The following is a 12,484-nucleotide window of genomic DNA, read 5'->3' as shown; positions in this document are numbered from 1 at the left end:
ATCTATTGGAATTTTTCCCGCTCCGTTTTGACCAACACTGATATCGGCGCCCATTTTGGAACCCAAGCGTCGCCTTTTTCGCAGGCAAAATTGTTTTGTTATTGTTAAAACCGTGAGAAAATAGTTAAACGGGATGAATAAAGGCAATAGAAGCCCTAGAAATAGCAGCCAAATGGACCAAAACTCGTTGGGCATATTGAGCATGGAAAATCTGAAAGGTGAAGAGAAGCAAAAATACCGAATGTGTATTTGTGCGAAATTACATTCTGATTCTTGCAGTGTTTGGTGACTTGTCCAGCTTCAGCAAGAGCGGGAACGGAAGCGGCATGGGTCTCAGGGAGGCCTCCAATGTGCACGAACGTCTGCGGGCAGAGCGCCTGCGAGCCATGGAGACACTAGAAAAATCGCGCCCGCGCTCCAGTCAGGCAAAGCCATCAATAAGGGGCCGGCAGAGCGTCCCGACCAACAACAGCACAAACATCTCGGAGCTGGTCACCGATGAAACAATCGATCTAAACAGCAGTGGCTCATTTGCCGCTCCCACGCTAGCCCAGAAGCGCGCAAACATATCCTTCGAGCCAGCCGAGATCACTGGCCGCTCGACGCTGTGCCGCAGCGACAAGAGCAGAAAAGGGGTTTCGGTGGCCGACATAATAAAAACATCGTTTGTGGAAAAGGCCCGTCAGCTGGAGAAGAAGCTGCACAATGCTAGCCAGGCGAATCCAGGCTCCACTTCGAATGTGAGCAGTCTGACGGAGTCTTCCTGCAACTGCTCGCACAGCCTGCCGCGTACCGCTGACTTGAGCAACATAAGTCTGAACGGCGGCGGAGGCTTCTCCTTCGGCTCGGCATCTGCGGCAGCTAACCAAGATATGGATGAGAGCTTTGCACCAGCCGAGCTGATGCAGTCCAAATTGGTTCTGGGCGAGATATCCTGGGCCCAGGAGTTCACTGCCATGCCCACGGCAACGCTGAGTAACCAGGCAATGCAGAAGATTGCAGCCCCACCACCCTCGTCCGACATAGAGACATCCGTGTCCAAGTGAGTTGATGCGAATCGTACGACCACATTCTTTCCTAATTAATCTACCCTCTCCTGTTTCAGCTCTGTTTTGGCTGGGGATCCGGACTTCTCCTTGGGCCACTATTTCCAGACACGCTCGGAGAATCTCTGGAACATTGTGAGCAACAAGCGTCCCGACAGATTGTCCCGTTCAGGTCAGGCCGTGCTCGAAGACATCCCCCAAACTCCCGGCTCTGTCGGAGCAAAAACTCCGCAGCCCGATAACAAAACCTACACCAAGACAGAGGCCAATTTTGGGTCGAAATTAGGCCAAAATCTCATGAAGAAAATGCAAAATGCGAAAAAAAAATTTCAGAGTGCCGTACTGTCAGAAAGCGGTACTGAACCCGCGCGGCCTCCCTCAAACTCAGAGATATTAAGTCTCTCGGCTATAGACAAGGCTTTGAGAGATCTGGACTTTAACTCGGACACCTCCACTGTAGAGGTGGTCGACAGATTGCGGAAGCATGGCCGCGGTCAGGGTCGGGGTCAGCTGTACGCAGATGAGGATAAGGAAAACGACAGCTTCAATGCGGAGCGAACACTGTGTGAATCGCACAAGCATGCGGAGACCATGAGCTTCACAGACTCCATTCTGAACTCCACCGATTTTAAGCATCTGCAGCAAAGTGTGTCGCGGAAACCCCTTAGTCCGCTGGCGGACAAACCCCAGATCTTGATTTCGCGTGCGGACAACGATTCCATTTCCATAGATGCCGATGTAGATGAATGGCCGTCGACGCCAGTGAAGTCGCCTACAAGACGTGTGCGCCGCGTCAAGGCATCCCCATCTCCCCGAACTGCAAGTCCAGCGAGCAGCGACGGTGTGCGGCCGCTGCCGACCACAGACGAAGATGGGGATGAGGTGGATGAGAACAAGACTCCGGTGAACAAAAAGACGCATTCACTCAAAGTGTCACTCCTCCCCCCCAATACCAATCCCAACGCCAACACGCTGAGCTCCACTCGTTTGGACGGCTGCGATGCTGTCCCCTCGTCCACAGAAGGCGAGTTTGTTGTTTCGCCAAGTCTGGGCAAGAGTCCCTCCCTTTCGGCATCGGCCAATGCCCGTAATCTTTCTCCGATGTGCTCGCCCAGAAGCTGCCTGTCGTCGCCACTTTTGGACAGCACCACCAGCTCCGAGCGCCGACAACTGATGCCCGGGGCAGCACTCCGTAAAGCCAACTCGTCGCCGGCTGGAAGCGAGGCCAGTTCCACAAGCGGATTCACAAACCCTAGGCGAGGCGCTGGCACTAGTGCCAGTGGCAGTGCTCGCAGCATCTCCCGCTGCTCAAACTCCAGCGAGTTCAGCCATCGCGATGGAAAGCTGCTGCCACTGAAAGTGACCCACACGAGCCTCTGCTGGGGTAGCACCAAGCTGAGAACGGACATGAGAAAGTCCTTGCAGGTGAAGAATACGGCCGATAAGAGGCTCGTCGTACGCCTGGGCATCCAGGGGCCCGGCTTTCAGCTGGTTGGCACCGACAGCAGCACCATTACCCTCCAGGCCATGGAGTGCCGGAGCATTGTGATTAATTTCTGCCCCACCGTTTGTGGAGCGGCCATTGGAGCAGTGTCCTTCTATGCTCCGCTGGGCGCAAACAGCACCCAGCCCGGAATGGAAATCCCTTTGTATGGCTACGGCGGAAATGCATCTATTTCGATTCAGGGCTTGCTCAAGGGCCCGGTGGGTGCCAGCTTCCTCACCATCGGAGACGTCTGCGAGCTCTCCTCCGGTCCACTCACGGCCAGTTTTAAATTTCTGAATAAGGGACCGCTGACTGCCTTCGTGGGCATCTCTGTGGACTCCACAGTGCTGATGAAGCTGCGTCTGAGCGAAGCGTTCGAGGTGCGTCCCAGCAAGTTAATTCTACCGCCCCATACCGAGAGCACGGTGCAAGTTATATTCCGTCCGAATCGCGAGGATATGAAGAACATATTGAAGAAGACCTCGCAGGTGGTGACGCTGGCCAACATGCGGATCTTCTGCGGTGACGAGCCTAACAGGCAGAGAATGCGCCATCTGGTACATCGCATGAGCGGCAGGCAGCGTGAGAAGCTGACCTCCGCAATGCTGGACAGCATATGGAGTCCTTTTCCAGATGAGCAACCTGTGAGGAACATCAGCCAGCTGAATGAGCCTCCCGAGTTCATACTGGATCTGGTCACTGTCGTGAAGATCATCGACGTGGCCTTGACACTGAATCGTGATTTTGATGAGTCTGCCGAGACCTCGCTGTTGTTCCTACCAGAGGCCGAGGAAACTGTCTTGTTCCGCACGATCTGTGCCGCCAACTCTCCCACTCCAACACAAAGCAATATGCTGGAGCCTGTCGATGAGCTGCATGAGGCTGATACCACCACAATGCTACCCGTGGAGAGAAACTGGTCCGTCCAGCCTGCTTCAATTGAGTTGGGTGCTGGAACCATCGCAAAACTATCCATAAAGAACTGCTTCCGCTCGGGGCAGCTCATCGAAGTCCATTGCAATGTATCAGACTTTGTACAGATCAGTCCCAGGGAATGTTATATTGCACCTGATGGTGGAGAAGTAGAGATTAAAGTTCGCCTATTGAGTTCCCCAAGACGTGAAGGGCGTGGGAAGGAGCCGCTTATTATTGTTTCTATGGAGAACGAGCGCATAAACGTGCCAGTTAGTATTAAGCTTTAAACTCATTTGTGTATCTTTTAATTCCGTTTGCCTTTTATGTTCAATTTAATGTTAACTTTTTTAAATAAATTCCTATTTTTTGAATAAAACCTAAATAAAACCTGAAGTAATAAGTTTAATAACATATTTCCTATACATTATCAAAATTACTCTCTTATCTAGCATTTAACCTCTTAAATTTTGATCAAATGTTGCGCCAATCAAGTATTGAAATTGTTTGGTGGTTGGACAGGCCATCCCTCTCTAGTGATGCACGATGCATCTTGCATCGTCAACCGATAGGTTTTTAATTGGATGCAACTTGTTGTGCTAGCACACCTTGTAAAACTCATTAGGAAGTTTCCGTAAAAATCGTTTTCGACCGCTACGGAATATGGATTAATGATCTGCATCAAAATCTGAATTGTTTTAATCATAAAAACCACTTTTTCAAAAATAAGACAAAAAATAAAACCAACTTAGATATATATCGACAAATCGATATATATTCAACAACACGACTAGAAGAAAAAAATTAAAATATTTATCCGTATTAAATAATTATAACTGGTGCCTTAAGCACCTCAAAGGTATCACCTGCTGTGCTGCCAGTCTACTAAGCAGTCCGGCGAGCAGCAGCAACAGAAAGAAGAAGTGCATAAATAAGTGCATCTGCATTATGGACGCCGACAGCAGTGTAGCGTCCCACCGAGGTCCGTATATAGAAGTGCAACCGAAACTCGAGCAAGTGCATAGAAATTTTTTTCTTTTTGTTGTTTTTTTTATAGTGCCATATAAAGTGAAAAGTGCAATGGAAGAAAATGTACGCTGGACAGAACGAACACAACATCCAGGAATTTGGGACAATTGGACGCCCCCAAACGAATCGATGGACCCCAAATCTTCTCCGAAACCTCTACACAACGCTTAGTAATGATTTAGATATAATATTTCTATGTAGATTCCCATCGATCGAGGACCCGAAGAGACGTACATGTACGAGACCAGGGACGAGAACGCGAGCGCGTGCGCGAGCAGAAGACGGTACCCTACTTTGCGGATCCTGTGCGTGAGCGGGATCGCGTGAAGAATGTGCGTCCGAAATCTCCACCTTCGACTGGCAAACGGTTCCGACGGACTAGGTCGAGATCGAGATCCTCTGACAGAAGACGCTATCGCCGTCGCACCCGTAGTCGAAGTAGCGAGCGTCGACACCGAAACCGGAGTCCGCGTCGACGCACGCCACCGCCGAGGATAATAACAGTTCCTGTGCCCGTTCCAGCACATGAGTTCGCATATGGATACGTAAGTTCAATTCCCCATATCCAGATTTATTGTTCTTAAATTTGCCTTATGCTCGTATTTCCAGGGCTGGCCGGCACCCCATCCAGCGCATCAGTTTAATGGAATATATGGTCCACTGGCATATCCACCGCGTCCACGATTTGGGTACCGACCAATGCGACCTTCGTTTCAGGCAGCCCCTTATTCTAGGCCTTATGCACACCATGAATATCGCCATCGTCATCCATTCAATCCACAATCTCGTTTTAGTTATAGAAACTCTTGGCAGCATCCGAATTAAAGACACATTTCGACATAATTACAAGTTTATTTACAATCGTGTGTGGTTTGTACATTAAAATAATAAATATATTTGTGTATATTTGAAACTAAAAAGAGGAGAACATGAAAATATTGCAAATATAGAGAAAATTGATTAAATCAGGGACGACACAATAGGGGACACACGATAAAGGACAAAGTTAAAAAAGTACTTACGCCTAGGAGGGGCAGGAGAGGGGAATAACTATTAGACTACGACTTTATACATGCACATTTACATATACATACATAGAGGGAAAAGGGGACTAACACTATTGTTGGGGGCGGGGGGACTCTCCTAATTACGATATTTACGCTTTGTCAATAAATTATAAAAATAGATCATTTGTGTAGCATTTATACTAAAAACAGCATCCCTCGCAGTTGTTAGAGATCAACTCGGGGACGAAACTGCAGGCGAAGCGGAGGATCCCTGAAACGCCATCGTGTGACATAAACAAACTTGAGCGTATGATCTTTGCCCAACAGCTCCTCGTTACACAAAATGTCAATCTGTAAAATGATGGTTCAGCCGTTGTAGACATACATTATGTGAATAGAATTGCGAAATATTGCTGGCGCACTTACCTCGCGATATTTTTCAATCCCATTGAGGATTTTCTTGGCCACCAGCTTTTTGAGATGCGTTATCGTCGCCTGGGAGCTACAGCGTATGAAGCGCCTTTGCAGATTCTTAAAGTTATTGCTTATACACTCTAGGCACACATTGACCTGCTCGTCCAGACGATGGAAATCGGATTCGGCATGAGCCTCCATAACCTTTTCATTGTCGTCGTCATGATTTTGCGTGATATCCTTCGGACATGGCATGTTCCTACTTTTGTAAAAGTCTCGCTCCCTGCGCGATTCATCTAAAAATGGAGGAAAGCAAATCGAAAATTAAACAATTACAAAATTGATTGCAGTTGCTATTAGACGTTAATCAAAAGCAAAATCTAAATCAAACCTTCTTGCAGTTTCGGCACCAGTTTGTACACAATGTCCTGCATGGTGCGATCGAAACTGATGTATTGCAGGGGATGAGATTGATGTATGATGTTATCGCAGGTGGGGCAGGTCTTCTTTTCCTCAAGGTGCTTCACCAGGCAGCTCTTACAAACTGAAAAAGTGCAAACAGTTGAAATTAAAATCATTGGTTTTCTGGCTGTGTGGAGGCTTGAACCGGCGTGGCGCGGCGGGGCGGGGCAGGTGCTGCCACCGGGTAGGCCCTTGGAACGGCACAGCTCCATCGTCAGTAAAACTCACATGTGTGCAGACACTCCGTCACTGTTGTGGCATCAATGAAATATCCGCCACAGATTTTACACGTAATGTGCGGATTAATTGTCTTAAGCTTCACGCGCCTCTCCATGTTGGATAATTAAATTTGTTGTTTGACTTTTATTTAATTTATTGTAGAGTTGGTTTTTTGGAGTGCTCTCCCACTCTCTTCCCTCGATAACCACGAGCTGAGAAAACTATGGCCCGCGCTGGCCTCCTTTTAGGGAAAAGGCTTGCAAACATTAACACAAGCACTCAACATGTTGGCCAACTTTTAAAGACCTTTTTTGTTTAGTTTTTAGCAATAATTTTAAACAAATAAAAGAAATCACGACTAAATTGTGTGTACGTGTGAGTTAGGGATGGGCGATAGTTGCGTACCTGTTACTTGAAAGTATTTTCAAATCACCAGTCACTGCTGTGACACAGCTATCACAACCACCATACATGGGAATTTCGAATAATTCAATAGTGAATAAGCAATAAGAATCCAAAAACTGTGCAACGCCTTAAGCTTTCGACTGGCTACCAAAAAACTAAAATTTGTGAGATATGAGAGCAAAAGGACGATCCACCAGCTGCGTGTTGTTGTTCTCATTCTATATTCGTAAGTATACAAAAACAGGTATAATCAGTTATGAATTTTTTATTATTATCAAATTAGCAAACAATAAACAAAATGTACAGATATATATGCAGATATATTTATATATATATATATATATTGGCATTAATATATATTAATCAGAATTAGGTGATTTCCAGTCACAGATATCGTCAAGTCTCTGATGTCGGCTATCAAAGTGTGTGTGTAAGATGCTACCTGAAATGTCAAGAACATTTGATGACTTTCAAACACTGCACTTTTGTGACTTGCAGCACTACTGCACAGCTGTTTCCGATGTTTTTATTGTTTGGCTTCTTCATTCTTGCTTAAGGCGAGGCGTAGTTTTTAATTTGCTGATAAAAGTGTCAACCAAATGGCCCTGGTAGATCATGACTCATGGGACATCGAGTACGAGGGCTGCGAGAGACTGCGCCACCAGTTGCTAGTGCAACTGCATCAACGCCAGCAGCTGGGGCAGCCCAAGGAGAAGGAGTACATCCAACTCACAGATAGCATTAAAACGGGACTGGAGCAGTTGGGTAAAGATGTGAAACATCTCAAGGTAGTACTAGACAATGCCATCACATGGGAGACTAGCCCTCAGGAGGAGCTGCAGCAGCGGCGTATAGATTGGGATAAGCTAACCTCGCAGCTACGCGAGATTAATCAGAAGTTTACGAACAGCACGCGCTCCAATGTGCTGGCCGCGTTTTCAGGCTCCGCCTGGCAGGAGCAGGTCAGGCCGCCCGCCCCCCGAGAAACACCCATTGATGTAGAGACGCTAAAGCTGAGGCAGGCCGAAATGCTGGAAGATCAGAATCGTGGCCTCGAAGCGCTCTCGGCCACTATTTCTCGACAACGCAGTCTAGCTACCCAGCTGGGCAACGAAGTGGAAGATCAGAATAGTGAGTAAAAGTTGCAGTTCCTATTCAATGCTCAGCTGTGACTGTTTCCAGATATTCTCGATAACCTGGCCAATGCAATGGATCGTGTGGAGACGGGAGTGCACCGGGAGACGCACAGCATTGGGCAAGTGAATCGACGGGACAGCACTTGGGGCTACTGGCTGGTCATCATTGCTCTGTTTGTGGCCATTCTGGTGGTGGTGTTTGTGTAGTTACCCAATTGTTAAACGTATTCTATGTTATATTATGTCGAATTTTTTGTACACCTATATCAATGTTTCCGACGATCCCTTTAGTGTGCAAATGGTTCCAGTACGAGTATTTATACGAACATTAAACTACTACCTATAAGAGAAAGATTTCATTTGTCGCGGATCGTTAATTCCAACAAGTTTATTTTTAGTCGTTACATTTACGGATAACAGGGGAGTTTTTCTACTTAAGCCAAATCAGAAGCGTAGGGCACGTTCTCCAGGTTGCCAATGGCACCGACCGATAGCTTCGAGCCGGCCACCTTCTTGGCAGCCTCCTGGACTTGCTGCTGGGTAATGCCATCAATGGCAGCAATCAAAGTGTCAGCCTCCAAGACGTTTCTGCTGAGCGCCGCTTGGCGGCCGATCTCCTTGATCAGACCACCATCGGAGGAATACTTCGAGATGATGCGGGCCTTCAGCAAGGCCTTGCCACGGGCCACATCCTTTTCCGAAACCGAACCAGACTTCAAACCGCGAACCAGGAACTCGACGGTCTTGCCAATGTCCTTTGCCTCGCTGGACACAACGAAGCCAAAGAGTCCGGCATCCGAATAGCTGGTATTCAGAGCCCTAACAGAGCTGGGCCTCGAGCCGCCAGCAGAGTTGGCAGCCTCGCCGAACAGTCCTGAAGAGTTTCCACGCTTGGTGGCCGCACCAGCGCCTACAGCTTGCTCCAGCACGGCAAAGGCAAGGGCCTCCTTTGGGTTGGCAATAGAACCTCCCAGACCAGCAACGGCGACAGTGGCACGTTGTCCGGTGGTGTCCTTGCGGGCATCGCCACCAAAGTAGTTCGCCGATGCAGTCTTTCCACCGCCGCTTGGGAATTCCAGGGTCTGGGCGAAGCCCGACAGAGTGTTGTTGTCAATACCCACGCCAACAACGGCAGCGCGACTGGCCGAAAAGGTGTTGGCCACGTAGTGCAGCAGGCTTTCCGTGGAAAGATTGCCCAGCTGGAACCTGGGGATGTAGATGGAGTTGCCCAGGCCGGTACGGAAGGCAGCCTTGTGGACCAGCTCAATGGCACGTTGCTGCACAACAAGAAAGATTTTAAGAATACAGGATAAGAGCACGAGTGAAGAAATGGCTTACCTCTCGGGTGACAGCATCCAGTTGGTTGTGCAGAGTCTTCGCATTATCCTTCAACTCCCATGGCTTGAAGGCTGGCTGCAGCAGATCCTGCAGGTAGCGCAGACCGGTCTCCACATTGTCGGCTGTGGTCTCCACGGTGTAGCCGACAACCTCGCGATCGCCCCAGGTGGTCAAGGTGCCGCCGACCTGCTGAATGTTGCGGGCAATGGCGAAAGCAGACGAGTTCTGGGTGCTCAATCCTCCGGCCAAGCGGAGCAGATGGGAAGCTCCCAGGGTATCGTAGGCCTCGTTACGGGAACCAGCTCTGCAAGAAACCAGATTAACGGTGATGCAATAACACTGGGCAGGGCCGGCAGGCAGACTGTGTCGCCACTCACCCCAAGACGATCGACACTCGCGAGACGGGAACGGTGGCATCAGCTGTGGCCACAACCAATTTGTTCTCGAGAACATTCACACTGACGGCGGAGATGTCGCCAACGGGGCGTGGGCAGGTGGCATAGCCCCGTTTCTGAGGAAAGACAGGGTAACATTTTCATTAGTCCTTTCATAATTGTTTAAACAGAAAAGCAACTATATCTTTTACGTAACACGAGTCTCCCCAGTGGAAATTATTTGGCTGTAATTTTATTGGTTAAGTTGAAACTTACAGCGATAGCGCGCAAGAGATGCGTCTTATTTGCGTTGCAGGCCATTGCGTTAATTATATTACTAACTTTTTCGTCTGATTTTAAAGCAGTTTTTGTTAAAAAAAAATCGCAGAGCGAAAATTTTTACTCCGCTATCGTTCGCTCCGCTGTGAAGATCTAGTTCGCCACTCGCCCTATCGACTATCAAAACAATCGAACTGGTTCATTTCGGAACTGAGCCAAGCATAGGAGATTAAATGTTACTTTATTTATGCATATTAAAATAATATTACAAACTGTTAAGGTTTAAACTATCATCTCCAGATCACGGGCATAGCTGAGCACCTGCTCGGCCAGCTCTTCGGAGGGCAGGGCCTCCTTTGGCTTTATGCTACGGTCCGTGAAACTATAGTTGCCATTGTCCTCCAGCTTCCACTGGCGTTTTTCGCCAAACACCTTGATCTCATCCGGGACTCGCAGATTGAGACGTTTGGCTGCGTCCTTGGCGGAGATTTTCTCGTAGGACTTTTCAATGCAGGCACCAATCTCGTCGCGCACTGTCTCCACTAGCAGGTCCATAAAGTAATTGTAGACTTCAGCAGGCATTGAAGACTTGGCCTGGAAAATCTTATTGTACCTGCCCTCCATAATGTACTGCTCGAGGGCCAAGATGGGACGAATGTACTGATTGTGCTGAATGATGTCCACTGACAGCAGCTCGAGCTCGGTGTGGAAATCGGAGACTCGATTGCCGGAGAGCAGGTACAGCAAGTTGAGCCCCAACAGTTTGTACTTGTTGTCCGATTCGCCAATGATCTTGGCATAGTCGTAGTAGTAGCACTTCAGCTGCGACATATAGCGCTCAAAGGCCTGTAGATCCTTACTCAACACACTGTGCTCCACAGCGATTTCAAGCACGCAGCGAGCCAGAAGCAGTTGCTTTTTCGAGTTCTGGGCCTCGCTGCCGTCTGTCGGTAGAAAGACCATTTTGACTAGGGCGACTTTTAGTTGGTCCAGCAGAAGGCCACATTTCTTGGTGTTGGGCGGACGCTTTGCCCACTCGGCGGTCAGTTCCTTGTATAGCGTTTCCACTGAAGCCATTGTTAATTATTACTTTTTATGTTTGCAAACGGACAATGAGTTTCGTTTTTGGTGCAACTTTAGTGATGAGAGATGGCTCTTAGAGCTCAAGAGACATCGGTGTTTGCGGACATTGAGAGCAAAACATCGATAAGATATCGAAACATCGTTGTTTTTATATATTCCATATATCTATTTTATAAATTAAAATTTTGTTTACACTAAAATATGAAATTTATTATTGTTATTGAGTTTTTGAGTTTTGGGCAAAACTTTACAAACTTTATACAAAGGATATGTTTAGGGGTCTAGTTTGTTTAATTTTCCCAATATTTTTTCCCTGTTCTGCCTGTTGTGTCAAGTAAATCCTTCATGCTAAATCCTTAACTAATTGTATCATTAGATCAAACATATTAATAATAGTGTCAATAGCTTCTAGTGTAAATCCAACGATATGAAAAATATCGATGTTTCTCCAGCTCTACACACTGGCAGCAGTGTTTTCCAGTGTTTTCCAGCACTCCGAAATTATCATTTATTTGCTTAAAAAACAAAATAAAGCAAGATGTGTGACGAAACCAATAGCGCTGCCTGGGACGATTCTCTGTTGATAAAAGTCTACGATGAATCCGTGAATTTGGCCCGCGAGGCCTTGGCTCGCCGTTTGGCAGACTCGACCAATACACGTGAGGAGGAGAACAAGATGGATGAAGTTAACACTGCAACCAACGCTACCAGCCCCGAGCCCGTATTGTTCAAGGTGGGCGACTTCGCCCGGGCCACATTCACTGATGGCGTTGACTATGAGGGAACCGTGGTGTCCATCAACGAGGAAGCAGCTACTTGCGTGATCCGTTACCTGGGCTATGAAAACGAGCAAGAGATATTGGTCGCCGAACTGCTGCCATCTTGGGGCAAGGACGCCCGTCGCCAGCAGTCGTTAATGGCATATCAATTCGAGGTCGAGACAGCGCATCAGGAAAAAGCTCGCGGCAAGTCTGCCTCAAAGAAATCTTCAGTCAAGACCAAACCTGCTGCCAGCGCAGGTCTTTCTGGTGGACCGTGCATGCCAACTATGCCATTGATCCCCCCTATTATCCCTCCTTATGGTAACCCGGGCGAGGAGCAGGACCTTATGTCCATGCTGACTGCCTGGTACATGTCTGGTTACTATACAGGCTATTTTCAAGGGAAGAAGGCCATTCCACGCCAAGTTGAGAAGAAAAAGACTCCCAAGAAGTAATTTGAAGCTTGGAAATTGTAAGACTTGTAACCATTAAGAAGCCAACATAAAATAAAGATTCTAAAAAGAGAATTATTG

At 47.8% G+C, this 12,484-nt stretch overlaps 7 protein-coding genes across 7 annotated transcripts; 4 read left to right on the top strand and 3 right to left on the bottom strand.

Annotated features, from left to right (window-relative positions):
* The first annotated feature begins 23 nt into the window (after window positions 1-23).
* Window positions 24-3,829, top strand: spd-2 (spindle defective 2). The gene is made up of 3 exons (XM_001352558.4): window positions 24-218; window positions 280-1,042; window positions 1,106-3,829. Exons 1-3 carry the CDS (start codon window positions 134-136, stop codon window positions 3,732-3,734), a joined length of 3,477 nt encoding a protein of 1,158 aa, XP_001352594.4. The 5' UTR covers window positions 24-133; the 3' UTR covers window positions 3,735-3,829.
* Window positions 3,830-4,053: 224 nt separating this feature from the next.
* Window positions 4,054-5,316, top strand: tra (transformer). Its single transcript, XM_002135362.3, has 3 exons — window positions 4,054-4,426; window positions 4,675-5,018; window positions 5,083-5,316. The coding sequence occupies exons 1-3, from the start codon at window positions 4,393-4,395 to the stop codon at window positions 5,296-5,298; spliced, it is 594 nt and encodes a 197-aa protein (XP_002135398.2). The 5' UTR covers window positions 4,054-4,392; the 3' UTR covers window positions 5,299-5,316.
* Window positions 5,317-5,437: 121 nt separating this feature from the next.
* Window positions 5,438-6,994, bottom strand: l(3)73Ah (lethal (3) 73Ah). Its single transcript, XM_001352557.4, has 4 exons — window positions 6,585-6,994; window positions 6,286-6,438; window positions 5,907-6,190; window positions 5,438-5,831 (listed from the first exon to the last, which is right to left on the bottom strand). The coding sequence occupies exons 1-4, from the start codon at window positions 6,688-6,690 to the stop codon at window positions 5,706-5,708; spliced, it is 669 nt and encodes a 222-aa protein (XP_001352593.1). The 5' UTR covers window positions 6,691-6,994; the 3' UTR covers window positions 5,438-5,705.
* A 462-nt stretch (window positions 6,995-7,456) lies between these two features.
* Syx8 (syntaxin 8) lies at window positions 7,457-8,468 on the top strand. Its single transcript, XM_001352556.4, has 2 exons — window positions 7,457-8,111; window positions 8,163-8,468. Exons 1-2 carry the CDS (start codon window positions 7,580-7,582, stop codon window positions 8,321-8,323), a joined length of 693 nt encoding a protein of 230 aa, XP_001352592.1. The 5' UTR covers window positions 7,457-7,579; the 3' UTR covers window positions 8,324-8,468.
* Window positions 8,469-8,475: 7 nt separating this feature from the next.
* UQCR-C2 (Ubiquinol-cytochrome c reductase core protein 2) lies at window positions 8,476-10,265 on the bottom strand. Its single transcript, XM_002135361.3, has 4 exons — window positions 10,105-10,265; window positions 9,832-9,965; window positions 9,455-9,758; window positions 8,476-9,393 (listed from the first exon to the last, which is right to left on the bottom strand). Exons 1-4 carry the CDS (start codon window positions 10,147-10,149, stop codon window positions 8,551-8,553), a joined length of 1,326 nt encoding a protein of 441 aa, XP_002135397.1. The 5' UTR covers window positions 10,150-10,265; the 3' UTR covers window positions 8,476-8,550.
* A 64-nt stretch (window positions 10,266-10,329) lies between these two features.
* Window positions 10,330-11,273, bottom strand: Rpn12 (regulatory particle non-ATPase 12). Its single transcript, XM_001352555.4, has one exon. It carries the CDS (start codon window positions 11,182-11,184, stop codon window positions 10,390-10,392), a length of 795 nt encoding a protein of 264 aa, XP_001352591.2. The 5' UTR covers window positions 11,185-11,273; the 3' UTR covers window positions 10,330-10,389.
* Window positions 11,274-11,651: 378 nt separating this feature from the next.
* Window positions 11,652-12,478, top strand: Smn (survival motor neuron). The gene has a single exon (XM_001352554.4). The coding sequence runs from the start codon at window positions 11,729-11,731 to the stop codon at window positions 12,404-12,406; it is 678 nt and encodes a 225-aa protein (XP_001352590.1). The 5' UTR covers window positions 11,652-11,728; the 3' UTR covers window positions 12,407-12,478.
* Window positions 12,479-12,484: the final 6 nt, after the last annotated feature.

Source organism: Drosophila pseudoobscura, chromosome X, assembly GCF_009870125.1.
Source record: "Drosophila pseudoobscura strain MV-25-SWS-2005 chromosome X, UCI_Dpse_MV25, whole genome shotgun sequence".
Taxonomy (NCBI): domain Eukaryota; kingdom Metazoa; phylum Arthropoda; class Insecta; order Diptera; family Drosophilidae; genus Drosophila; species Drosophila pseudoobscura.
The sequence above is the reverse complement of the archived record's forward strand: the minus strand, read 5'-3'. Positions and strand labels throughout refer to the sequence as shown.